The 27,648-nt window shown below is 57.3% G+C and overlaps 1 protein-coding gene across 1 annotated transcript; it reads right to left on the bottom strand.

The window, feature by feature from the left end:
• Positions 1–239: 239 nt before the first annotated feature.
• Inf2 (inverted formin 2) lies at positions 240–26,728 on the bottom strand. Its single transcript, XM_032908536.1, is given in 24 exon segments — positions 240–896; positions 3,641–4,264; positions 4,812–4,973; positions 5,098–5,200; positions 5,369–5,533; positions 5,875–5,995; positions 6,702–6,772; positions 7,034–7,141; positions 7,218–7,288; positions 8,069–8,169; positions 8,606–8,691; positions 8,865–8,967; positions 9,359–9,420; positions 9,967–10,112; positions 10,592–10,847; positions 10,850–11,083; positions 11,085–11,422; positions 11,583–11,724; positions 12,206–12,347; positions 13,266–13,299; positions 13,789–13,948; positions 14,016–14,131; positions 15,233–15,632; positions 26,606–26,728. Coding segments are annotated over 23 exon segments (3,765 nt in total). The 5' UTR covers positions 15,624–15,632; positions 26,606–26,728; the 3' UTR covers positions 240–867.
• Between the last annotated feature and the right edge of the window lie 920 nt (positions 26,729–27,648).

The raw sequence follows: 27,648 nt of genomic DNA, 5'->3' as shown, positions 1-27,648 counted from the left end.
CAGGATGCACGGGGCCCAGGTCCCGCCCTTTGGGCTTCCTCCCCTGCTCCCTTTCCACCTCTAGGAGAGTAGATGCCCTTTTCCATCGAGGTCACCATCAGCGGCTCACCCATCCATCTTTCCACCATGCACTCCCACCTATCCTCTCTCCCACTCACTTCCCTCCAGGGCCACAGGGGAAGAGGAGCGCCCTCCCCCTCCCAATGTTACTACCTATTCCCGTGGTCTAGACACCGCACTCATGACAGACAAGGTTGCTCTTTATTGGTTAAAATCCCGGCTGGCCCGCAGACTCAACAGTGCACACCGGATAGGGGCTGAGCCAGGGCAGCTCATCCCCACTGGGCAGACAGCAAGGGAGAGGACAGCTGCTGTGGCCAGGTCACCACCCACATGCAGATGAGTCTTTTGTTTGTTTGTTCCCTAAGAACCTGCCAGGACCTACCCACAGTACTTCCAACAAGCATCCCTCAGGCCCTCACTAACCCCCCAACTCACCATAGCAAAGCTGCAGAAAACAGCACTCAGCTAAAAGAAACCAATGAGCCGTGGGGGTGGGGGGGGATGTCTCAGCCCATCACAGACCTGTACCTATCTCCCTAGAGTCAGACACCGCAGGGGTGGAAGGTGCATGCGACAGGGGGTGGGTAGTGGTTCGCAAAGCAGATGATGAGGCCATGAACGTGCAGGTGGCCCAGGGTGATGCTAGGCCAGGTCCTGGCATCGAGGGCCAAGGCTCCCAAGGATCCTGACTGGGTAAGGCACGGAGTTTGGGTTTTCTCAGGGGCCCAGTCCCAGCCTGGCCCCGAAGAGCCTCTGCAGGCGGCACATCCAGCACCCGCCGATGTGCTGAGCCGATGAGGGCAGTCACTTGGCTTTGGGCCTGGACCTGAGGCCTGTGGGAAAGGAATGACAATGTTAGGAACCACCTCTCCAAAATCTCTAGGTGCCCAATAAAGGGTCTCGCTGCCATCGATTTCCAAGGCTGTGACACGTATCTGGGTCCACTCTGGTGCCAGATTCTTCTCTGGGGCAGCAGAATTCAGCCAAGATGGAGCCAAGTTCACACCCACGGGCTGCTGTCTCGGAGGCTGCCGCAACCAGGTGTGATGCCTTGAGCCAGACTGTCCTCAGCGGGCTCCCAACGGCCTACTTTTCTTTTCACAGACCCATACCCACCGTCTGCTCTCAACCAGCCTCACTGGGTCCTTTGAGCTGGACTTGGTCCTTCCTGCTTCCTCTCTACCTAGGTGCTGACCAGGGAGGGCCCTGGGCCGGCAGCCACACACTGAAACTGCCCCCAACTTGAGCCTGTAGGAACCCTGCTCCGGACACTCTCTGAGCTGCCTAAAAAGCTGCTTTTTCACTAGTGGTGGGTGGGGTTCCGGGCTCCCCCTGGGAGGCTTGAGTTTGAGAATTTACTCAGAAGACGAGAGAAAAGGAGCAGAGCAGTGGCTAGCTGTCAAAGCTTCGTCTGTCCGTCTGTCCATCCACCTGTCGTGTTATTAAGACACGGCGGGAAGTAGGGAGATGAACCAACCACGGCAGGGTGTAGCATGTCCGGGTTAGCTAGAACAGGGGTGCTCGGCATGGAGAGGCTGCTGATCTGGGAACACAGAAGTTGGTTTCCATCAAAATGTATTGCCCAAGGGGGCAGTCCAGACTGCAGGGTCAACAGCACCAAAAAAAAAAAAAAAAAAAAAAAAAAAAAAAACGAGGAAAACCACTGTGCCGGCTGGACCAAGAGTAACGGTAAACCCCTGCTCTGAGCCCCCTGGGGCTCCTGTCTACATAGCACCAACAGGCTTTGTCCTTGTACCTCGATCCTGAGACTTCAGCCCAGTAGCCAGCAAGTTCAGAGTGCCAGGCAGGCAGACCCAGGGTCCCTGTGCCAGGTCAGAGGTGTTCGGGGTTTGTTCAGGCTCTCAAAGGTGACAATGCGGACAGACATTTTTGTTTCAGTCGGACTTCCTCCATCCATGATACCTGGCTGCAGAACAGGGCCCTGAGCTGGTCCAAGTGCATCTTTAACGTCTTTTGCCATGTATTGGCCGTGAGTGGGGCCCAGAAGCCCCACTGTGGCACATAGGAGGAAGACCTGTGTGAAGGTTTGCATATGCTTGGCCCAGGGAGTGGCACTGTTAGGAGGTATGACCTTGTTGGAGAAGGTCTGTCACTGTGAGCATGGGCTTCCTAGCTGCCTGGAAGTCGGTCTCCTCATAGTAGCCTCCAGATGAAGATGTAGAACTCTGAGCTCTACCTGCTCCATGCCTGCCTGGATGCCATGCTCCCACCTTGATGATAATGGACTGAACCTCTGAACCTGTAAGCTAGCCCCAACTAAATGTTTTTTTTTACAAGACTTGCCTTGGTCATGGTGTCTGTTCCCAGCAGTAAAACCCTATCTAGGACAACCTGGCATCTACACGGATCCGACTCTGCCCTGGCAATGGAGAGGGGAGGCCCTGGCCCTTTGCCTCTGGCAGCATCTGCACTCAACACACCCATTTCTGTACAGTCTTTCTGGGCATGCGCTTGACCATAACCTGGACCACAGGTAGGCTGGAGTAGTGTTGGGAGGATTGGCCCGGTGTAGAGGGAAGGAGTCTCCCAGGGAACTGGGATTAGTAAAGCTGCAATTACCTTGACCATGGGTAGGGCTGAGACAGGGATAGGAACAACCTCAGTCTGTCCTGCAGGCCTAAGAAACAGCCATCCCCAAAGATCCCCACTCTGTGCCCACAAAGGCCTGGAGTCCTACTCCCTACCGGGAGCCTGGCTTGGCTCTATCTACCATGCCTTGGAGGCCCATCTGGAGTCCAGCTCTGAGGTTGTGTCCTACTGGGAGAGAGAAGACCCTGGGCAGGCAAGGCTTGGCAGCTGGGCCTTCTCTAACAAGACAGCACAGCAAAGGCACCACCACCATGAGCCAAGGGAGGGGTTTGCTGATATACCCAGAGAGCTGGAGACAAGCTAGGTTAGTGTTCAGGAGGGCCAGGCAGCAGGCTGAGGCCCCAGCGCCCGCTGCGGTCATTAGTCAACAGGAGCCGGGCTGCATACATACCTCACTGGATCACACACAGCCTTTTTGCCTTATTATCATCAGAATCAGGGGCAAACTCTGCTTTCAAATAGAGGAAACACGGGCATCAGCTTATGATAGGGGGCAGCTGTCATAAGCCGTCAACTTAGGGTGGTGGGATCTGTGGGGGCCGGGCTAGCCATGCCAGCGCTGTTGGTCAGGGTCAGAAACTGACCACCAGACCAAAGCTGACCCTTTGGTCATGGTGACAAAGGAAGCTGCAATTAGGAACTTAATGTCCGACCACTCTGCAGGAGCAAGAGCCAAGGGCTACCCCGCTCCATTCCCTGCAGAAGGGGGTGTGGAGGCAGGAATTTGCAGGTGAGCGATGCAGGCAGTGGCCCCCAAAGCTGCCCTCTTGTGTGAAGTGCTGTGCCCCACTGAATCACCCTCTCTCCTGGATGCTGGTTGAGCCTGGAGTACCCGCAGGGGTAAGGGAGGGACCAGCAGGATAGCAGGGAGAGGTCCCAGGCCCTGTTGTGGAGCAATTGGCTTTAACCACATGCCCGAGCCCAGCTGTCCCCCAGCCTTGCTCACCACCGCCCACCTCCCAGTTACCTTCTTGGCGCCTTGAGGGGCGTTTCTTCCTCCGCTTGCCTGTCCCTTTCGAGATCCGGCCCTGGACCCTGGGGAGGGTACCAGACCCTGAGGAATCTGTCACTGCATCCTCAGAGAAGGACCTGTCCAGGGAGGTGTCGAGTGCAGACTCTGGGGCCGTGTCCTCTTCGTCCTCATCCTCTCCAGGGCGAGGGAGGTGGGTGCCCTGTCCTCGCTCAGTAGCATCCTCTGGCCGCACACTGGTGCTGTCAGCCTCAGCTCGGTGGACACCCCACAGGGCTTCAGGATCTGTAGCGTCCTGGTGTGAGCGCTCCACCCCAGGAGGCTTATTGCTAGAGAACTCAAGGGGTTTCAGAGCTTGATCATCTCCCAGAGTCACTGGCCAGGCGCCCTCAGAGGGCTGGGCGTTTAAGATGTCTTCAGGGGCCAGGAAGTCGCTGGCATCCACATACCAGGAGGAACGCCTCTCCAGGGATGGCGGACCACCGTCCTCTTTGGTGGGCTGGGGGCTGGGGGTTACAGCGTCCACAAGGTCCCAGCCCTGTGGCTCGCCGGCTGCTGTGGTATCAGAGCTTGGCTCTGAGGCAGGCTGGTTTGTGCCCTGGGTAGGATTGCTGGCAGTTGCTGTGGATAGAGGAATGTGTCCGTAAGGGCAAGGGCCAGGATTTTAGGCATTCTGGTCTCACCCCGGAAGTGTCCCTGACCCTGAACTTTCCTAAACTACTGTAAACTTCAGTCTCGTGAGCCCCCTCCCCAACATGGTTTCTTACGGGCCAAGGGAAGGCAGTATCTTCAGTGTGGCCACACAGAGAGGACAGGAGGATACCCAACAGGTCACAAAAACCATCCATTTCCAGAGTCCCAGGAGTGAAGTCCTTCCTAAAGTTTACCTGTCTTAACATCTGAGGTCCCAAGCTCAGGGTTGTCCATCAGTAGACCACCAAGCCCCGCACCCTCTGGCCACCCATAGGTGACAATGTTTAGGAGAGGCAGAGCCCTCCCATAGGTCATTTTCAGAGCATCACTATCTCACTCCCTGCCCCTAAGCGTCTCTAGAACAGTGTATGTAGGGGTCCCCGAGGGTCCTCAGGTCCCAGGCGGCTTCCTGGAGGCAGGCACGGACAGAAATGGTGGGAGGGAGTGGGGAGAAGGTCACGGGCTCAGGTCTCACCAGGCTCTGTGACTTTTGGAGGATCTGCTGGAGCCACTCTGCCACTTGTGTCGGTGTCTCCCCGGCCCCGGGCTGTCTTCCGCAGCTGGAAGCCCTTCCTGATGTCGGCCAGCAGGGCATCGATGACACATACCTCTTCTTGCTTCCCAGGCCCCTTCCTGACTGCAGAGCGGAGCCATAGGCCTTAGAGAGCAGCCCGGAGGTCGGGAGGCCCTCCCAGGGACCCCGAGGAGAGCTGGAGAAGCGCGGCAAGGCTCTGAGGCTCCCACCTGCCCCCTAGACCCACCAGGCTTCCCGTCCTCATCCCTCGGCCTCCGTGCCTCCTCCTCCGCCAGCTGCTGTTTTCTCTTTTCCGCCTTTGCCATCTGTTCCTTCCGGTCCTTGTTCTCCTGCTCAGACAGACAGGAGCCTTGTCACCCACCTCAGTGGGTCACCAAGGACAAGTAGGGTGGACCTAGACACAGCTGGGAACCAAGGGGCACATTCTACCTGGCTGGGCTGGGAACCCCACTCTGGTCTCAGGCATCACCTGACTCCTCCCTGGGCCCGCCACACACCTTCAGGGCACGGGTGAAGAGGTCTCGGAAGGTCTTCATGGTGCTGAACGTGTCCTCTAGGGACAGCTTCTGGGGGTCTTCGCACAGGTAGTCAGCCAGCTCCAGCTTCTTCTGCTCAATGGCGTCAAACACCTTGTCCAGCGCCCGGGAGGCCTCAATGCTGGCCTTAAGACATACGTCTCGGTCAGCACCAAGCGAGTAGGAGAATGCTGGTGAGGCCTTAGGCACAGGACCTTTGGGCAGAGGTCTCTATGGAGGATGGGATCTGTGGCATGCTGGGTGTACCAGGAAGCCTCAGCTTAGGGCCAGGGAGCCCGTGGAAGAGCCAGAGAAGCTGCTTTCCCGATTAAGGCTGTTGTCCGCTTGGCCTGTGTTCCCCAGCAGAGCTGTTCGCCCACCTACTCAGTCTACACAACCCTGGGCATCCCAGGGTCTGCGCTCCTCCATGGAATGTACTGGGAGTGTTCTCTGCCTGCCTGCCACGGGACTCCCACTGCCCAGCTTACCTGCAGGCGCTCAGCATACTGCTTCTGCACCTCAGGGATTGAGGAGGACACCTTCCGCTCTGCTTCCAGAAGCTTCTTCAGGTTGGCACTGGCCTCTGAGTGGATGATCTCCAAGTGGATTCTGAAAGGCGCAGAGAAGGCAACACCGGTGGGATCATCAGGTGCCCGCTGACAAAGCGGTCACAACGGACCCTTCACTGCGCAGTCCCTGAGGCTACACAGGCCTCTCCACGCACCCCGCTACGGGCCCTGGGTCCCTCACGCTTTTCACATTGCAGGTTCCAGGAGCCAACGCTCAACTCAACCAGTCCTGTTAAGATACTGGTCCCTCGTTGTAGAACAGTGCCTGTGTCTTAACAAAGCTGTTGGTCCACTTCCATTCTTGACTGATTAGCCTTAAGGCTTGGCAGCTGCTGAACCGAAAGTTCCTGAGGCCAAGGTTGTGGAACCCGGGAGCACAGACTTTGCAGCTGGTAGTGTTAGCCTGATGGCTGCGTGCTGAGACCCAAGGCAACATCACTCCCAAGCCTCGGCCTCCTCGTCTGCATCATGAGTTGGAATGACCTAGCTTATGCTGTTAGAAGGTTCACTTGGCAGAGAGGCTGTGCCCGACTGTCACCCCACCCCTTTCTGGGCTTGACGTTCTGAGCTAAGTCACACCGCTATAACTGACACGCTCCTGTCCCACAGCGAAAGTCAGCGTCTTTGGAGTGGTCCTGAGGCACAGGGCTATGCTTTAGCTGTTAACCAGGCTCTGCTGTCAGGCAGGCTGGAATCAGAGGCTGAGGTCTGAGCTGCTAAGGCTCTGGGCTGGCAGGAACACCCACCCTGCAGCTTGAGAGGGCGGCTCCAGGTCCCGGGACAGCTGCAGGAGGTCCGGGTGGCTCTTCTCCACTTCCTGTAACAGTGTGCCCAGCAAGATCCCCGTTGGTCCTGAGCCTGTGCAGGGTATCAGCCTGCACCATCATGAGTAGGACCCCCGCCAGCCCTCTGACTCTCCTGGGGCCTCTAAATCATGCCTCAAGCCTGTCCCGACATGTACGGGGGTGGTGGTGGTGGCAGGGAAGGCCTGCTGGGGATGGGCAGTGTTATGGCTCAGTCTCAAGAAGAAGAAGGACAGAGTCGGGATAGCCACAGGGACAGGCTCCCCAGAGGTCACCTCCAGCACATGGTGCAGCAGCGTCACACGGCTCTGCTGGGACTTGGTCTCTGTGAGCTTCAGCAAAGTGCTAATCTTGAAGCCATCCGCATCTCCCGTGTGGCTGCCCTGTGGGGGACAGGGAGTGAGCCCCCTGGCTCTCGGGGTGTGGTGGGAGGTGGGCCACAGGACGGCTCTGACTTACATAGTTGAGGAAATTCCCAATTTTGAGGATCAGCTGACAGAAGACCGGCAGCCGCTGGCTGGTGAGCAGGCCTGTGACAGATGAGCGGGTTTGAAGGAAGGCCTGAAGCCTCCGGGTACCCCGGGGTACCCCAGGCCCATCACAGCACCAGAAAGGAAACAAGGCAGGGGCTACATGGGATTACAAACTCCTTCATCGTCGACAGGCAGAGGGACACCGGGAACACTTTCTGCCGTGTCCATGTTTGCTGGACCCTCGGCTCCAGCAGGTGCATGGCTGTTACCATGTACTTTGGGTGAGGACTCTGGAACGTTACAGGAGCCTCTTCCAACTGGTGGTCCCCCAAAAGTCTCAGGACCCTGCCCCACGGGGTGGCAGGGAGGACCCTCCCAGCTCAGCGGTTGACATGGGAGCAGGGATGTACCATGCTGTGTGTGTGAGAGAAGTGAGCCCATCTGTGTCCTTGGTCAGTGGTCAAGCAGGTTCCTGTCATTCTTTGTTCACAGGAGGCAGATGTACACTTGTACATGAGTGTGTATGTAGTACACCCCTGCGTGCATGTGTGTGTGTGTGTCTGTATGTGGCTATATACGCACGCATGCTTTGTCTGTGGGTATAGAGTATGTGTCCTCACCCAAGTGTACAACGAGTGAGTGTACAGGACTCTGTGTGTGTGTGCGTGCGTGCGTGTGTGCGTGTGTGTGGTAGCAGCAGAGGTGACCATGGGTTTTCGTGGGAAAACCAGCACCTCACTAGCTCTCAGCAGCCATCGTGACATAGTTCCAGCAGGGGCTGACACATACGGCAGACCTGTCCCCCCACAACCCCGTAGGCTTCTGGGCCCCACTCACTCTCGCAGGCGGTGAGCACCAGCTGGGCCTTGGGCCGCACCATGTCCAGTACGATGGCTGTGCCCTCGCACAGCATCATGCACTCCACCCGCAGCTGGTAGCTGGTGCGGCACAGTAGGGGGTTAGGGCCTGGAGGTTCCACCATGCTTATCACTGGGAGCATGCTCTGCCCTTGGCGGGTGGGCGGAGGGAGGGACCCCACGGCCTGGGCTGAGACCATGTACACGCCTAAGCCTGTCCCTATGACAGAAGTAAGGCCCAGGCAACTTGGTAGCAGCTCAGGAGGCCTGGAGCTTCTCAGGTAGACGCTAGCCTCAGGATGTAAGAGGTCTCACCTCTGCTCTTGGAGAGGGGGCAAGGAACACGAACAACACTCAGACGTCAGGCTGGATGACTCATTCCGGAGCGCTAAGGACTCTGTTCTAGGGACGGCTGCCTTCCTCACCCATTCTTCCTCACCCAAGCCAGGTCCTGCCCTACTCTCTCCACCTTTCCCTCCTCACAGGTTAAGCAGGATCCCAGGGCTGCTGTGCTCACCAGGGAATGTCCAGGAGGAGAATGTAGAACTGGTCAGCACTGGCCAATTTGGCTCGATCCTCGGTGAACGCCCGTAGGTTCTCAATCTGCAGGAGGGCCACACGTAGGAGACAGTTGTCTGCCCGACCAGTATCTGCCTACCTTCAGCTCCTCGTGGTGCTCCACAGTGGCTCCCAGCCTTCTGTGGGCCTCCACTGGGGTGAGGTGGGTCAGGTCTTTGCTATCCTTGCTTCCTTGGGTCGATCAGGGCCCAGCTCACCTCGTGCTTCTCTGGAAGAAGCTTTAGGAGCTGTTTGAGAACCTCCACATCAAACTTGCTTGTGTCTCCAGCCTGGATCATGCCGGTGACTTCTTCATTGGAACTGGAGAGGGTGAAGACAGGTGTCAAGGAGCACGAATTTCCCTCTTCCCTGTCTCCATCCATGCTCAGAGAGGGGGGTGGCTGATAGGCCCCCGAGGAGCTACTGGAGGGAGATCTTAGGTAAGGGTTTGGAAACTGGGAGGCAGGGCTGTCTTCCCCTGATTTGGACACGGCTTTTCTATGGCCTGGGAGCCTGTCCGTGACTTCCGAAGCATCACTTGTACCCTGGCTATAGGAATCTTAGATAAGACAGTCTGTGGTAGCTCCCCGCAGCCTCCTGCCCTGGGGATGGACCATGCATGGACCTGGACAGCCTGCAGAGGGCACTGCTGGGCAGGGCTGGGATGCCAGGGCAGAGCTGGCCGCTCAGCTGGGCACCGTCCCTCACTCACCATTTAAATTGCTTCAGGAAGATGTTGAGGTTCAGGCTCTTCTTGGAGTCCAGAAAAGTAACCTAGAAACCCCATTTTAGCTGGTATCTGGAGGGCGGGCAGAGGATGTCACACACACACACACACACACAGACACAGAGAGACACACAGACACACATACAGACACACACACAAACATACACACACAGACACACAGAGACACATACAGACACGCACACACAGACACAGACACAAACATACACACACAGACACAGACACACAGACACAGATACATACACACACACAGACATACACACACAGACACAGACACACAAACACATACACACAGACACACACACAAATATACACACACAGACACACACACACACACACACACACACACACACACAGACACAAACACACACACACACACACAGACACACACACACAAATAACAGAACACACAGACACACAAAGACACACACACAAGATACACACACAGATATACATACACAACACACAGACACACACAGATATACAGACACACACACACACACACACACACACACACACACACACACACACACACGCACGCACCCAGGGAGGAGAGGCCCTGTCATTAGCCTTACTTCTTTGGGTTCCTTCCTGGCGGGGGCAGCAGAGGGTTCCTTGGGCTTAGCCATGGGGAAGGAAAACAGCTGCTCAATGCTGGAGAAGTCGGGTTCCACTTCGGCTGTGCAGGGGCTGCTCAGTGTTGCCCACATGGAGTTGCGCTCTGAGGGTCAGGCAAGGTACTCTGCTAAAACGCATGCTTAATGTGGGGTCCAGAGGCAGCTGTGTGAAGGAAGGCCTCTGAGGACCGAACGGGAGGCTGCCTGGAGCCCAGCCTGGTTTGAATGACTCACCTACTCCCCCAAGCTATTGTCAGGTTATTTAGACACATGTGTCCATGCTGGCATGTGGACACACACGCCCAGGCTGGTGGGTGACCAGGTCTCTCCCTAGCTTGCCTTCTCTTGGCTTCAGCACCTGACACCTAGGCCACTGTGCAGGGCAGGGTCTATCGAAGCAGACACCTATGACCCACAGGGCTCTGTACCGGATGAGACTATATCCTCTGAGGTGGCCTTCAGTCCCATGCAAGACACACAGGAACCCAGCCCCGATGGCAGATACGTGAACGGTGGACATTCCTAAGAGGGATGAGCAGTATGCACCTGCCCTCTTCAGAGGCTGGAACAGGGAGGGGCTCACCTCGTGCCACATTGGATGGCAGCTTCTGCCAGTTTAGCTTCTTCATTCGCAGGGTGGGTGGGTTCACTCTGCGGTGACTGGGGACCCAGGCTGAGCCCAGGCTGTGGTCGACCTGGGCCACAATGATCTCCTCCACACCACCCACCACGGAGGGGACAGAGAAACCAGGCAGGGGAGGGGGTGGAGGGACCTGGCCTGCTGTGGGTAGTGGGGGAGGGGGAGGAACTGGGCACATGCCAGGGAGTGGGGGGTGGGGGCAGGGGGTGGGGGGGGCAGGGGTGGGAGTGGAGGCAGAGATGGAAGTGGAGGTGGTGCTGGGGGAGACATAGCCTTTGAACCTGGTAGGGGAGGTGGGGGTGGGGGTGGAGGGGGAGATACGGCCCCTAAGCCTGGCAAAGGGGGGTGGCAAGGGTGGGGGGTGGGGGGAGGGGGAGACACGGTCCCTGAGCCTGGCAAAGGGGGTGGCAAGGGGGGGGTGGAGGAGGTGCTGGGGAGATGTGGCCCCTGAGCCTGGCAGGGGCGGTGGGGGTGGAGGGAGCACAGGGGTGGAGCTGGAGAGTGGTGGGGTAGGCAGGGGTGAGGCTGCTAGCTGTGGAGCTGCGTCCATGCTGGAGCTCTGGATGCTGCCCACATGTTGGCATGGAGAAGCCACTACTGGCTGCCGGCCTTCCATTTTAGCTGTGGGAGTAGTAGTGTTTTGGGAGGAACTGCCCTGATTCTGGCCTAAGTTGGTCTGCACGCTCTTGTGGGCCTTGTCCAGGGGGCTTGGTCGGGGCCGCCCTTTGATGGACAGAAGTCGCTCAACCACCTCCTCCAGGGTGCAGGCCTCGGCTGTAGGAAGGAAGTGTGCAGAGTCGAGGGAGAGGGCCAGAGACGGAGACCAAGCCAAGGGTGGCCACCTCCCACATGGCCTCCCCTCATAGCCAAAGACCTCAGGGTCTTCGCACCAGGCTGTGCCCTGAGGCACGCCTTGGTCCTCCCAGCTTCTCACCGTCACTGGCCAGAAGCACGGCCCGGTTCACCAGGTTCTCCAGGGCCTCCCAGAGCAGTTGGCCTGAACGGGCGGCAGGTTCCAGGTGCATGAGACCCTGCAGCACTGACAGCAGCTGGGCCGACGCTGGGGAACAGCTCACCTGAATTGATGAGAACGGACAGATGGCTATCCTACCATGTGCCACGGGCATCCTGTCCTATAGCCCCTTCACTTCACTAAACCCCTGGCGATGAGTAACTCAGTTACTGGTGGCACTGAGACAGGCTATGAGGCATTAAGTGGTTCCCGTGGTCTCTATTACTGTCACCCCCAGACGAGAGCTGCTGTACTCCATGACTGAGACCGAGACTGACGGCCGTTGTGAGTCAGTCTACTGAACCCTCCTCAGCAGGCCTCGGAGCTCTCTGAAGTCCCCCCAAAATGACAAGCTAGCCGTGATGCAGGAAGGCACAGACAACTTGGATGGCTTTGATCTTTGGAAGCTTGCCCTGGGACCTGCATCAAAACCGCTTTCCCAGGACAATCCAGCCTCAGCCTCCTGGTACCAGCTCTGTGCCGCTGCACAGCCACCATGGAGCTGACCCAAGCAGAGGCCCAGGCCCTAGTCAGCCAAGCCAAACCTTGTGGAACAGTGAGGTGAAGACTTCCTGGTGGCTGTTCATGTTGATCCCGTCACTGACTCGCTGAAGCTCTTCCTCATCCTCCGCTTTGGCCTCTTCGAAGGCCTCCAGCTGGATCAGCAGATCCGCATCCTCCAAGTCTCTAAGGGATGAGGGGAAACTGCCTGAGCGGCCGTCCCACCGCCGGTATCCCTCCCTGCAGATCCAGCCTGCACGTGGCACACGCGAGCACGCTGGGTCTAGCAGGCCCAGGTTGGTTGACTCTGTAGCCAGCCTGTGGCTCTGCAAGCCAGAATGGCAGTTTGAGGGGTAGTTCACGGGTCTGAGCCTTCCACCCTGCCAGGCTGCCCAGAGGGCACCTGGGCATCTCCAGGGATGGGGTAGGGTAAGACTATCATGATGGGTACAGGATGGGGTTGGGCCCTCATGTGGAGGGTTAAAAAAATAATAGTCAAGATCAATACTTGAGACAGATCACCATGAGACATGAGAGGGGATGGGCTTTAGCCTGAGTCAGATGTCAGGAGTATAAACTGGGACCAGAGGTTGATGTCACCTCAGCCTGTCCAGTAACTGGCCCCCTCACTGCCCACTGGAGACAGGTCCCAGAGCTTTGCAACTGGGCTCCGTCTAGGCCAGTGGAGTCAGTAAGGCTGCTGATGCTGACTTGCTGGAAGTAAAGAGGTCCCAGTGGTGTCTGACTTGACTATAGTCAGGACTGGGTTCTCGCCTGGATGGACTGACTCCCTTTGGAGATGCCAGGGTCCACGGACAAACGCCAGGCTTCAGAGCAAGGCGAGCAACCATCAGACATGTGTACTACACTACAGCCATGACATGCTGTGTGTCTGAATCCCGAGTTAACACGGAGCCCTGTACTAACCTGGCCATACGGCCCCGATAGGCAATGCCCAGGAAGGGGTCTAGCCTGAGTCCCAGGCTCACTCCTGGAAGCAACCTCTGAGCCCATCTGGAGATACTGCCTGGGCTGGGTGGCTGGAACCCCAAGGAAGGACTGGGGAGGGAGCAGCTGGCAGAACCAGACATAGCAGGGACTCACCGGAGTCGGGTCAGAATATCCAGCAGCTGTAGCCCTGGGATGGATGGATGGATGGGTGGGGTTAGAAAGTCTGGAGACTACCTCTGACCTCTCTCTCTAGTTCCTCTACATGTGGAACTTCACTCCCCTTTTACCTCCCTTCTTCCTCCTTTCAGACCATTACAGAGTCTTAACGTTCCAAAGGGGACAAGGTCTAGATACAGGGTAGTGCTTGTTCAGAGGCCATTGCCTGAAGGAGCAGAGCTTGAATTGGGAGCAGGTACCCTGTCTGTCCCGACTACCCAGAGATCCGCAAAACAGAACGCTCGGTGCTGACACCCTATCTACCGCAGGAGTTGGTAATGGTAGGAGTCACCCAGATCCTGGAACAGTGCCTTTCTCTGGAGCCCAAGGAGACTGGGGGTAAGGGAAGGACTTGCTGCAGTCCCCCCATCCCCAGGGGTATGTATGGCCCAGGGAGGGCTGGCCGAGCAGACACTTTGGAGGTCTTCTAGAAGCCTGACCAGCAGACGAGGGCACTTACCAATGAACTCACTCCGCAGCTGGGCACGAGTGCGGAGGTCCTCGGGGCCCAGAATGAGAGCGTTGATCACACTGAGCAGGGTAACCACGTAGGGCACGTTGTCGCTGTCCGAGAGCTCATTCATGATGACGCTGAAGCGGTACTGCTGGCTGCACACCATCTGTGGGGTGGGTGGGGTCAGGGTGTGCTCCAGCAGGAGATTCTGTGCCTGGGTCCCCACGGCTTACCTTGTAATGGTCCAGGGCATCTAGCGTCAGTGCATGGCCCTCCGGTGAGTAGATGCACAGAGCAGCCAGCAGTTCAAACACCTGCTTCTTGACCATGACGTTGGAAGTGTCCAGGGCTGTGGAGGACCAGAAACGTCTCAGGAGGCCCATTGTCCTGTCTCCCCCATCTGTCTTTAACACACTAGCGATCTGCATTCAGGGCTAGAGCCTAGGAGGACAACTATACTACAAGGCCTAGACTTTTCCATACTGGTCTTTCCCAGTATCCTGACTTCACCTCTTGGGCCAAGACAGGCCCTTTTCAGGAAAGGAATTGAAGGCAGGGGCAGGTGCCTGTAGTCTATAGAGCCCAGTCTAGCCTAGCCTAGCCTAGCCTAGCCTAGCCCAGCCCAGCCCAGCCCAGCCCAGCCCAGCCCAGTCCCAGCCCAGTCTAGTCCAGCCAAGCCCAGTCCAGTCCAGCCCCTGCAGGTGGCTCTGGGCTCATTTTTTCCAAACTTGACAGCCTACAATGCTTCCTCTTCCCTGTGAGCTCTTCCCTTCCCCATCTTGAGCTAAGGAAGTTTTGGAGGTTCTTCTCATCTGGTCATGCTGAGAACACCCACAAGAGATTTGACGGATGGGGTAAAATCAGGTCAAGGCTAGGGAGACAAACTACAATTGCTGTGGGTCCCGGGATAGACATATTGGCAGTCTCCGGTTTCTTTTCTCATGCGGATACCATCCCACTGGTCACTGCTCCCTAGAAGGTCTTGGAGCCCTAGTAGGACCAAGTTGCTTCCACTGAGGGACACGTGAAGACCACTATCCACCTTGGTTTTCTTGCCACAGTCAAGGGGTCACAACAAGCCAGAAGCTGCTCTTGAGATAGGCAGAAGCAGAAGCAGGTGTGGACAGAGGTTTGGGAAGGCCGAGGACGGTATCATCAGTAGTATGGCTCAGGCCTGGAGGACTGTGGCTATTCTGTTACAGGGCACGGAGTCAGGCAGAGTGTATGTGGGGACCTGTTCTTTATACCAAGGCCCAGAGGCCGGAGGGGCGAGCCAGCACAGGGCTGGTGGTCACAGCACTGAGGAGACACCGGTGGAGGGATTAGGGTGGCCTGGAGGACTGAGTGGGGGTGAACTGTCTCCACCTTCCTCACCTGGGGGGCTGCTTTCTCTGATGAGTCCCTCAGGTCCCCCTGCCCTCCCTCACACGATGGCCTACCGCTCGCTCACCCTGGGAGAGCTGTCGCACATAACCCTGGTTGCTGAGGATGTACTCGATGCCCTGCTGTGAATTCATGACTGCACGCACACAGCTGATGCAGGTGAGCTGCAGCAGGGCGTCCGCAATGCGGGCCACCCCACGCCCTGACAGCCGTGCCAGCGCCTCCAGCAGCAGGTCCAGGCCGCTCTGCTCCAGGAACTGCACCATCCAGCCGCCATCGCTGCTCTCCAGGCGCTTGCGCAGGCCCGAGTAGTTGACCACGGAGGGCATCTGCAGCAGCCGGATGCACAACTCGGGCTCAGCACTCTCCAGGTTGGCCTCCGTGGGGTCTGAGTCCTGCGGCCCCAGCTTCTCCTTCAGCGCCGCCCACTTGCGCTGGGCCCCTTCCTTTACAGACATCTTGTTAAACTGCAGGAACAGAAGAGGGACAGGGCCATCAGCCTGATCAAGGAAAGACAGCTTGGGCATAAGGGACACGCAGAGGCACTGTTTGCTGCCTTGGTTTCTCTTTTAGGTTTCTTGTCTGCAGGTGAGTGAGGAAAGGCTGGAACAGTTACTTTGTTTCCGATAAAGGCACCTCTCACCCCACCTGCACTGGAATAGCAGACAAGAAGGCCCTACCACATGCACAGAGACCCTGAACTCAAGGCTTTGCAAGAGGTAGCTAGGTTAGAGACCTGTGCCCGGGCATGACTTGTGCTGTCCTTGCAAGGCAGTTCAACTAGAAGAGGCCTGGGGTCAGCGAGGCAGACAGCAGGCAGAAATGCTAGCTGGAATGCTGTGGCATCTTGGCGGTGACACAGCAAAACCAGCCTCTCTGGGCTCCCTTATCTGGCTCCAGGCGCTTCCCACTGACCACAGCCTCAGGGGTGCTGGGGGGAGGGGCGAGTCAGAGGAGCAGGCTGAGGACTAGGTGCGATGGGATGCCCAGTGCTTAATGGAGTGGGCTTAATGGAGCTTCCCAGGTCTCAGTTTGTCTGCACCCAGAGGACAGAGTCCCTTGCACACAGAACTTCATCTGGTTCATTAGCAACTCCAACTTAGGAAATGACCCCCCCCCCGCCGCCTCAGTGGAGGGAGGGGACGAGCCTGGCCTAAAACATTCTGCAAATAATGCCTTTCCCCAAAGTGTAACTGTAGACAAACTGCACTCTTGCTGTCTCCTCCATCCGCTCAGCCTTCCTGCCTGGGCCTAGATGCTGCCCCATCAAACCCCTGGGGATGGCTTCAAAGGTCAGGGGCATCCCAGGCTCTCCTGCAACCATGTATGGCTGGGATCTTATATTTAGCATCTGAGGAAGGCAGCACGGAGCCGTGGGAGGGAAACGCGGAGGGAAAGAGTTCGTTGGGACAAGATCCCATAGTCGGAGCCATTCCATGGGCTTAGTCCTCACTTTCCACAGGACACAAGACAGGTATTTTAAAAAGCTGGGTAGGTGAAGGACTGCAGGCAGTACCGGGAGGCTGGTCCTGTGCCCCCATTCACATTGACAGGACCCCAGTAAATGTTCCCGGAGCCCACTGAATGCTGGGGTGTCAGTGCACTTTGTTTTGGGTTCTACTCTGCTCTCTGAGGGAAGGGGAGGCCTGGGGCTGAAGAGGTACCCAGTCTGTAACTTGAGTGAGTGAGAGCTCAGGCACTCTGCCTGACAGAACTCCTTCCTGGCTCCCCATTCCCCACCCTTTCAAATGCTGGTGGCCAGTAGGTCTGTCTTAGAAGCCATCTGGTGTGTAGCAGGGATTAGCCTGGAACCCCCTGGCAGATTTCAGCCCAGTCTAGGCATCTTTTTAAGCCTCAGTTTTCTCCTTTGCCTCTCTGTCTCAGCTACTGGGAGCACCTGAGACTGGGCTGGGGTTGTCTCCTGCCTGTAGGTAAGAGGGATGGCCAGGTAGATCAGCCTGAGTTCTGCGCTGTGCCTCCCTGGGTGGGGACCCAGGGTCCTACCCTTGATCTCTGCCTTCACCGAGTCCTAGGCCAAACCCCTTCGGCCACCCAGCCTTCTACTCACCCAGATACGCAAGACTTTACGGCTGCCTCTGCCCACCCATTCGGGGCCTTGCCTCCAACTTCTCATCCCTGCTGCCAGCCTGGACCTGGTCCCTCCTGGGCAGTGTTAGACCCCTGAAGTACGTCTTGGTGTTGTAGTCGTGGCAGCTTTACCACGGAACAGAGCTGGCTGACTGGGCTCTGCACACTCCCCAGCCTCTGTGCTGCCCAAAGAGGTGCCCAGAACTGCCTCCCCACCCCTGTCCCTGCCTCCATTGGCCAGAGGCCCTGTCCCTTTGGCACAGACTGAGTGGCCAGAGTATGAACTCACCCAGACCTGGCTCTGGCATCCAGGGTTCTCTCTGGTCAGGCGCTCCAGTCTTTTATGCTGAACCCACCCAATCTTCCTGGGGTAACTGAATCGCCAGAGTCTGACACAAGGTAGGGTACCTGCTTGCCTAACAACTGACCCTCTGGCACTGGCCGGTCCTTCTACCCTGTGTGCACCCTGTCCCAGGACTGTGGACTCACTCCCTGATGGGATGCCCCCCACATCTGTGGAGTGGACCCCAGTTTCATGCCCGCTGTCCCGGGTTACTTGTGTTGGGGATGGGAGGCTATGCCCCTAGAGCCCTACTGATGGCTGTGCTCACCGGTGGGAGCCAATCTACCCGGAAACCAAGATGCCAGAGTGAGGAACACTTTCCTTCCTCTGTGACATGTACTGGGCTGCCTGCCTCTGTAGGATGACACCGAGTGTGGACCGGTGACACCGAGTATGGGCAGGTGACACCGAGTGTGGACAGGTGACAGTGAGTGTGGACAGGTGACACCGAGTGTGGACAGGTGACACTGAGTGTGGACAGGTGACAGTGAGTGTGGACAGGTGACACCGAGTGTGGACAGGTGACAGTGAGTGTGGACAGGTGACACCGAGTGTGAACAGGTGACACCGAGTGTGGACAGGTGACACCGAGTGTGGACAGGTGATGGAGGTTGGTACTGAGACAGCACCCAGACATTCCACAGTGCCACTTTGGCCAGGAAGAAAGACCAACATCTGGGATCTGATCAATGACTGAAAGACTGTGTTCCCTGTGGTCATGCTTCCAACCCGGAACCAACCGGAGAAAGGCAAATCTCCTAGTTGACAGTCCCATTTCCAGTTGGCCTCCAGGAGGCCTTCCCTTTCTCTCCCCTACAGAAACTGTGAAGCTTTCCCTCTCCTGCCTGCTTTCAAACCTCTGACAGAGCTGAGGTTGACCCCTTTATTACAGTAGTCTTTGGGGACCTATACCCAGGAAGGCACTGGTGCCAAAGAAGGCTGGGACAGAACCTCACTCCTGTGTTTTCTGTCTATCTCAGGGAAATTCTCTCTCTCTCTCTCTCTCTCTCTCTCTCTCTCTCTCTCTCTCTCTCTCTCTCTCTCTCTCCCCCTCCCTCTCTCCCTCCCTCTCTCCCTCCCCCCCTCATCTGCAATGTGGGTTGGTTGCAGTAGGATCCAAACAGAAGCAGAGCCAGCGGTCAGGGGAGCAGTTAGAATACTTGCCAATGGTTTTTGTTGTTGTCGTTTTTGTTTTGTTTTGGGGGCAGAGCCTCATGGTCTCTAGGCTGGCCTCAAACCCACTATGTAGCTGAGACTGACCCTCAAACTCCTAACCTCTCATGTGCCTCTGAAGTGCTGGGATTTCAGGTGCGTCCGCCACGGCCGACACACAGCTGTTTTAATGGCATCAGTGGTTGACTGCCCCTCCCACTTCCAGCTCTGGGGCCAAGTGTCCAATTCTGAGCCAAAACTGGAAGACTGAGAGGGGCTGGATATCCTTGCCCAAGGTGTAGGGGATGACCCAGTAGAGGAAGTCAGCATCCCGGGGTAGAAGGGCTGGTGTCCAAGCTCTGGCAGATCTGGGGATCAGGACATGAAGACCGTATCATCTGCTTACACAATTTCCTCCTCACTAACAGGACTGCAGAGGGCAAGGCTGTTGCAGATACAGTCCCTAGATCCAGGGGCTCAGGCAGATTGTCCCTTACCCATACATGTTTGTTTGTTTTTCCTGTCCTTCTTTTTTTTAAAAAAAAAAAAAAAAAAAAAAAAAGACAGGGTATCATATCAGTATGCAGCCCTGGCTGACCTGTGACTGGGTATATACAGTCCAGGCTGGCACTGAACTCACGAAGTGCTGGGACTAAAGGTGTAGACAGACTACCGTGCCTAGCTCACACATTTTTCTTTTTACTGTTTGTTGTTTTGGAACACGTGGCTCTCCAGCATCACTCTTTCCACAGACACCGGCCAGGCCTTCCCCTTAGATTACTCCTGAAGGCAGGGTCTCCCTCAGGGTCTATGGCTGCCAGCCCAGATCTGAGTACTGACAGGATTCCCAGGAGAGGATCGGGGCTGCAGGCCTCAGGGCCACAGCTTTCGAGGGTGGCTCTCAGTAATAGCTGGCTGCCTCCTTCACAAGCTCTGGGCCAGCCTGGCATGGCGCCTCCACCCCACATGCCTGGGCAGCTCCTCTGACTCAGGGAACTCCAGAGGCTTCCGCCCCTGCGTGGGGGCGGAGGGCCAACTCCACACACCTCATATCGCATGCAAACAGGGAAACCAAGGCAGAGATGGTAGCTAGCGAGCCCTGCATGGGTCGCCTGGCACACATTAAGGAACCCCAGTAAGCTGCAGACCCCACATCTCACTCTCCTTCTCTCTGTATCCAGGAAAACACAGACCATAGTTCCAGGAGCCGGAAGGCCCTGCAGCCAGCAACCCTGGGCTCTCAGACACATCGGAGGGTTCAGGTATCCCTTGAGGAGTTGCAGCCCAGGCCTTGCTCCTCAGCCCTGGGGAGGCAGGGGCTGCCATCTGCACCCAACCCCCACCAGCACTAGGGAGCTGATGAACCATTGCACAGGTAAGTGGCTAGGGCAGGCACAAGCCAGGTAGGGGATCCCTGGAGGGGCTGCTGCCCGGGGTGGAGGGGCAGTTCTGAGGGGGGGGCACTCTGCCAGCACCAGAATAAGGCCTGGGGTGTTACTGGGCCTAGAGCCAGTGGGGATTGGGGGAAACACAAAAGAGTGAGCTTGTCTTCCACGGGTGGGAGGGAGGAATGGCAGAAGCGGGATTCCGGAACTGGGTGGCAGGGGCTGCCACACTGTATTTTTAGATCTTCCAGGAGCCCAAATTTTCCACTGCTTGACAACCCTCGGTTTTGCAGCAGTGCACACATTCCTGGTAGCTTCCTGAGGCTGAAGGACAGCCCCTGTCCCGCTCTGACCCCATTACCTTTCCTCCCAAGCACTCTCAGCTCCCAGCAGGCCATCTTCCTACCAGGCTGTGAGCCCCTGGGGTGGGCGTGGGGGTCTCAGCTGGCCTGAGGCTCAACCAGGTAAGACAGTCTGTCTGCACAGTTGGCCTCAAGGAAGCAAAAGAATTAACAGCACGCACCGTCCCCATATCCATAGGCACGGTGCGCACACAGCTAGCCGGTGAAGGGACTGTCCGAGTGGCACTCTGGCCTACTTCCTCTTGTCACTGTGGCTCAGAATGAGAGTGCAGAACCCCGGATTTCCACTTCCCAAGGGGTTTCCTAGAGTGTGCAAGGAGAGTGAGGTTTCCGCTGGGCCCCCTTCATGTGTGGCACAGGATACAGGCCCTGGGAGGGAACGTACACGAAGGAACTCTCAGCGTTGCTGGAAAGTACAGACCGGGCTGTAGAGCTTGGCCACAGTTAACAAACACCTGGACTGTCACCAGGACACCTGTGCCGGAATGGCAGTAGGGTCAACAGGAAATGCCTGCTAGAGTTAAGGGGACACTCCTCTGCCCCGGCTCTCTATGAGGAAGGTCTGCACGAAGCAGTTGGTGCTGGGCATTGGGGTGTCTGGGATTCTGTGGGCAGACTGGGGTGGTCTCAGAATGCCCTCCTCCCCTCAGGCAGAGTGGAGACAGGAAGGGTGGAGGCGCCCACGGCAGGAAGCCGCTTTCGGTTCCACCCGCTCTGGGATGGTGTGGGGACTCAAGCCGTCCTAGAACCTGCAATGTCACTAGAGGGGCCCCTTTCTCAGCCTGACATCTCCCCCCAACCCCCCCCCCCAGCTGCATAAAGTACACAGACAAAAGGTGTACCCTGACAGCCTGGCCCCCTGACATTGTTGAAGTTCTGAAGGTTGCAGTGAGGCACAGGGGGATGGCGACTACAGTGGCCATCTGTGAGGGCACTTTCTGAGCACGGAGGCTGGGGAGCTCCCCCTGTGGCCGAGCCCCTTCAGAGGAAGGGAGAGGTACAAGGTAAGCGGTTCTGGGGTTCTGGGTTTGCCAGGCTCCACGGGGAGGAAGGCAGGGTTAAGGCCATGGCCTAGTGTGCTACGGATCCCAGCTCCTAACCTCAACTTCCTTGCATCTGCAGGGCTGCACTCTGGGGTTTGTGGTCATGGGGTGGGGTTTGGGGGAACCCCAGGCTCACCCTAGAATTCATCTGCTTGGGTTCTCTCTCTCTCTCTCCAAAATCAGTCATTCTTGGACAATCCCTCCTCCAACAGGCTCCGTGAGCCCTCTGATCCCCGAGATGGTTTTGGCAAGGCCTCTCCAAGTCTGGGAAGAGCAGTTGTCCCTCAGGATACAGGTGCCAGCCTGCCCTCAGGGTCCAGCCTCATCCCCGTTCATGCCCAGGATGAGAAAGCTGTCCTGTCCACCCACACGCCAGATCACGTCCCCACCCTCTGCCAGTGTCCAGCTGCAAGTTCCCAAGAGTGAAGAGAACAATGACACAGAGTGGGGGAGGGACATCATCATCATGTCCTCTAGCACAGCCAGGGGCAGCAGCCAGAGCTCACAGAGAAGAAGACAAGGCTGCTTCCATGTGAGAGGGCTTCACCTCTGACCTGCTGGTTCCTTAGACAACCCAGCGGACGTCCTGTTTCTGTCTTCACACGGTGGATAGCAAGCATGTCACTGCCAGCATCATGGCTGTCAGGAAAGAATGTCACTTTAATTGCAACCACTGTGGCGGTGCCCTGATACTCCCTCTCTTCTTAGCTTGGAGCTCAAGTCTCCCTGGCCCAGATCAGCATTCCTCAGTCACCTGGCCCCAGGGAGCCCGTCAGGCCCAACCGGGCAAGCAAGATCCTTAGCCCGGGTACAGATTTTGTTTGAAGCCCTAGCTGGGAAACAAGGCCTCTGCAGGAGCAAGCCCACACTGGACTTGGGCATTCTGGGTCAGAACGTTCACCAAGTAGCCCTCGCACTCGGCATGGATTGGCTGACCCAGCACAGTCCGCACGACAACCATCAGGTCTGTAAGTGCCATGACTTCACTGCTTCCCTTTGCCCGTCTCAGAGGTGACCTCCCATCTCCTATCCCTCTTAGAGATAGCCCACCTCCCTGCAACCTGCTGCAGAACTCTGTAACAAGCCAAGGGTCCGGCCCCTACTCCTGCCTATAGCAACACAGCCTGGGCCCTCAGCGTGGATGTCCCTGAGAGAGATCTCTTATTGAAAGGCCACTCGTGCCTATGTATGAAGTGGGACGGAGAGAGGCACGGGGCAGGTAGCACCCTTTTCCCAGCCTAGACCAGGTGGAAGCAGGTGTCTACCTCCCGACTGTGGGTCCAGGCAGCAGTAGAGCTGTACCTGGAGCAGAAGTGAGGACACAGGGAAACCACAGTGCAGAGGTCAGGAGCCCTGAACCAGGCAGGCAGGGAGACTGAGCCACGGAGGGGCCAGTTTGCCTTAGAAAGCTTGGAAGGGTCCAGGTGGCTTTCAGGTCACACCTACCACTAGCAAGGAACAACTTCCTGCTCAGTGCTGGAGAGGGCCATGCTGGGATGGGGAGATGGTGCCCGTTGGAGGTGGTGGGACCTGAGACTGTGAGGTGTGCTAAGCAGGGACGTGTGACCCTCCTGATCCCCTAGGCCTTGGGTTGGCTTTAGTGTTTGGCTTTGACGTTGGTGCCACTCCTTCATGGGAGTTTCTCTGGCCTCTCATCCACTAAGAGCCTCATGCCCAGACTCCAGTCACCTGAACTGTCGGTTCATGCTGCCGGTGGGGCAGAGCCCATGGAGACGCAGTACCCATGTGGATCTGGGATGCTCTGAGCAAGTCCAGCTCTGTAGACTCAGGAATGCTATGACAGTCCAGGCAGGGGCCACTGCCCAGGCACTGTGACTTTGTCAAGGCCTCTGCCGGGGACCAGGCTGCCCTCCTCAAGCCTATTTGCCGTCCAAGGAGTCCACGCCAAAAGAGTTAGCCAAGGCTGCAGGAGACTTGCAGAGGCTACCTAGCCTCCTCTCTGGACTCTTCCACCCCTCTTCTGCCCTGTCTGCTCCCTACAGTAGGGAAAGCCACAGTGTGAGTGGGACGGCAAAGCAGCCTTGGCCGTCCTGTCCTCAAACAGTGGTGAAGGGGCCTGGCCTTCAGTGCATACCCTGTCTTGCTTGTCCTTTAGTCAGCTTGACACAAGCTAGAGTCATGGGGAAGGGGCTCCTCAGCCTCCATCAGGTTGCCTCTGGGAAAGTCTATAGTGTGCTCTCCATGGATGTGGGTAGGCTTAGCCCACAGAGGGTGGTGCTTCCTTCCCCTGGGCAGGCGGTCCCGAGTACCGTAAGAGAGCAGGCCATGAGGAGCAAGCCAATAAGCACTCCTCCTCCTGCTTCTGTTTCAGTTCCTGCCTTAAGTTCCTGCCCTATCTTCTCTCCGTGGCGGAATGTGGCCTGGGAGCTGGGAGATGAAGTAAACCCTTTCCTCCTCAGGTTGTCTTTTGTCCTGTTGGTTTGGGTCATGGTATTTTATCTTAGCAATAGAAACCCCGACCATGATATCAGCCACACCCAACCACATCTACAATGCCTAATGAACCCGGGCACTAGGTGTCCAAGTTCAGCAGGTCCTACTATGGTCACTGTAGGAGAGGGAGACTGAAGGGCGAGCTCGCCTTTCACACACCCCATTTAGAGACTCAGCAGAGACTACCTGACCAGGACGAGGCCTCTGACTCTCTGAGCTGCAGCGTCCAGTCCTCAGACCTTGTCCTGTGGTGAGCACTTCCTCACTTAGGGTCGGGCTATCAGGGTGAAGGCCACACATTAGGGCCTCATCCTCACACCTCCATAGCATGGGGAACGGGGTGAGAGGGCTTTGTCTGGCGTATCGCTGGGTACAACCTCCTGGGGGTGATGTGGGGACAGGAACTGATGCCTACAGCCCAGGCAATGTACGTGCCTCTTGTCAGAATAGACAGTAGCTCACATACTCTCCAGACAGAGCGAAAGCCAGAGGGCCAGATGGGTCCCGTCAGCCCTTGGCTTGTCTATTCTCAGCACACAGACCTGCTCGCAGACTGTGGGAGGTGAGGAGAGTAGGGTTTGGGGCACTGCTTGAGGGATAGCGGAGGTAGCCCCAGCAGAGGACTGACACTAGTTGGCTCCTGTTCTGTTCTTTGCATAATCACAGTTTAGGACAGGGGCGCAGGGAACACAGGCCCAGCAGGCATGTTCCCCTACCCAGTTCCTGTACAGCTGGAGTTGACATGTGCTGGGTGCCGGGCAGGGTAGCTATGAACAGATCCATGTGCTGGGTGCCGGGCAGGGTAGCTATGAACAGATCCATGTGCTGGGTGCTGGGCAGGGGTAGCTGTGAACAGTTCCTACTGTGGTTCAAGGCCCAGGCTGCCTGCACTTTCCCATGAGACCTTCCTCACTTAGTCAGGCTACCAAGGTGGAGGCCATATATTAGGGCCCTCGTCTCACACCTCCAGTGATAGAGGGTCCATTTTCCCTATCTACATCAGATGCTCCTTGGCTTCCCTTATGGTCCCAGGGGTAGCCCTGGAGAGAGTCACTCTGAAGCTCAGTCTAGAAAGAGAGAGGCATACCCTCTCCAACCACAAGGCCCACTGGCCGAGGAACTGTGCACCTATTAGACACCTGCTGTGTGTAAGACCGAAGTAAAGTCAGGTAGTATAATGTCAGGCCCCGTCCTTCAGACCACGGGGACCAACATACTAGCACCCTCAAAGCCCAAAGATCCAGCCCACTCTGGAGAACGCCACCATCCCTGCCCAGAACGGCCCAGCAGCAGCCTGCCTGCACCCACAGGTGGCACCTTCACCCACCATCTAGCAATTCTCCTGCCTCCCCCAGCAGCTTTCGTGAGCCTGAAAACTTTTCCCCTGGAACGAGTGCACTCTGATGGGAGGTGAACAAGTCTATTTCAGGTCCCAGCACGGGGAGATGTGTGCAATTAGCTCCGACAGCCCGTCAGCACCCCCACAAAGTGAGGGGCCTCACCTGAAGGTTAACCCCTGACTGCTCAGGCACAGAGCCCTTGCTAGCAGCCTGCTTGGGTAGGTGGGTGGAGGGGCAGCCCTGGCTGGCCATGAACTGGAGCTTAGAGAGCACAGGGGAAAGACAGGAAGGCAGAGCCCAGCAGGGCCAACTCCTACTGCTCCAGGGGACCCTGCTAGGTCAACTTGAACAGTTGCTCCTGAGCCAATGGGTTGGGGACAGGGAGAAGCCTCAGTGTCCAGCCTTGGGATGCACACCCATTTTTGCTACGGTGTCTGCTTCCCAAATGCCCCCTGCCCTGGGTGATACCCTGAAGGGATCCATCTGAGCTACTCTCCTCACCCTTCAAGTTTAGGTGAAGAAACTTAGGCCCAGAAAAGGCAAATACCACAGGAGGACCGGTGAGGAGGGACTTCCCGACTCTAGTTTCAACCTGGCCATGCAAGCTTTAGCGTGGGTGCATTGCCCTGGAGCCCAAGGCAGGATCAGGGTAATTTTTGCCACCGGGTCCTGGTGTGTCCAACCTGTCACCGTGTGCCATGGGGCCCTGGGTGGTTAGAAGCCTGGACACACAGGCCCATAGACCCCTCTTCACCCCACAGTCCTTTAGGGAGTCTGCCAAGGATAGTTGGGGTTCCTACTAAGATTCCCAGCGTCTTAGCCCGGGATGGGGGTTGACAGAGGAGGCCACAAGAAACAGAGCTATGTCACTCCCTCAGATCTGCCAGTGGTGTGCAAGGGCTTGCCTTAGCCCATCTTCAGAAGGCATCTTTAGAAGCTAGACTTCAGGGCGGGACCGCAAGCTCACGCTATCCTACCCGGGAGGCGGACCTCCAGTTGAAGTTTATTTTCTCAACTGTGGCTGATTCATGGTCAGGATGTGGTAGCCGCAAGGTGGGGGAACTCCTCCAGTCCGACCCCGGGCAAACACCCTGTGAGCAGCTATCAGCATCTCAGTGTCAGCCCGCAGCCGAGGGACAAGAGCGCGGGACCAGGTTCTTGGCCACCTTGGTGCACACGCGGCAGTCCGCTCCTCAACCCCAATCATGTCCCTCACTGCCCCCAGACTCGGTTTCCCTCCAGGTTCCAGGCTAGCTCGAAGCCGCGGACTTACCGGGTGTGGGCACAGCCGAGAGGGTGTGCAGAGGGTGCTCTGTCCCGGCGCCGGAGCGTCTGGGGCTGCGGGCGGCGGCCTCGCGGCTGCTTTCCGCACGGTCTAACCGCGCTCGCGGGCCGGGCGGGGCTGGAGGGAGGAAGGGGCGGTTCGGCCCCACCCGGCGGCAGCCACGTGGGGGGCGGTGCTGCCCGGGGCGGGGCGGGGTGGGGTCTCCAACGAGGCCCTGCCCACCCGGGTCTGGCTTCTCTGCAAAGGCGGAGAGATGGGAAGGAGTGGGACATTCCAGGACTCGTCTGGAGACCTACTGGGAATGGCCCTTTTGCCTCTGACGTCAATGTCAGGCCCTACCAAGGCTCCCTAACACGTTCCTTGTCTGTCCCCTGCGATGGCCATCTGGTGGACTCACGAGTTGATCAGGTTCCCTGCCATCTCTGGTCCCGCTTTGCCTCCCACACGGGAGCCCTGTTCTAGGTTGCTTAGTCCTACTTCCCCTACTTCCCCGGATATAGCTCTTTCCAGTTTCTAGCTCTGTCCCGAGGACCTGCAGAAGTGCTCTTCCTACCTGAGCCAGGTGCCTATGGAGTTTTAGTTTCTCCAGCGGAGTTTCAGTTTCTCTAGCTTGAAGTGGTACCTCTAAAAGGTTTACGAACATGAATAAAGGTTCTCCACGTACTGGTGCCTCGAGTGAAGGGCTCTAGATCTCCTGTAGCTATTTCTATCCTGGACACGATATCATGCCTGGGGGGTGTTTATGTGCTCTCCTGCCGCATGAGACTAAGCCCACCCTTGTTTGCCTGTAAACGACCATCTCAGTATTCTGCGCCCCCGGCTTGGCCCCATCATCTCAAGCCCAGGGGCAAAAGCAACCTTTGATAGCTAGCCAGTGTTGGAATGGCCCCTGAGTGCTGGGTGTGCACTGTCAAGGCAGGTGCTGACTGGCTCTTGGACACTGCCCAGCCTGGAATGTAAGTCTTGGCAGTTCCTGCAGTGGAACTCGGCTGTTCTTAGAATGCACAGTCCTTGCAGCCACCTGAGGAGCC

Source organism: Rattus rattus, chromosome 7, assembly GCF_011064425.1.
Source record: "Rattus rattus isolate New Zealand chromosome 7, Rrattus_CSIRO_v1, whole genome shotgun sequence".
NCBI lineage: Eukaryota > Metazoa > Chordata > Mammalia > Rodentia > Muridae > Rattus > Rattus rattus.
Note: the sequence above shows the minus strand (reverse complement) of the source record. Positions and strands in the feature narration are given on the sequence as shown.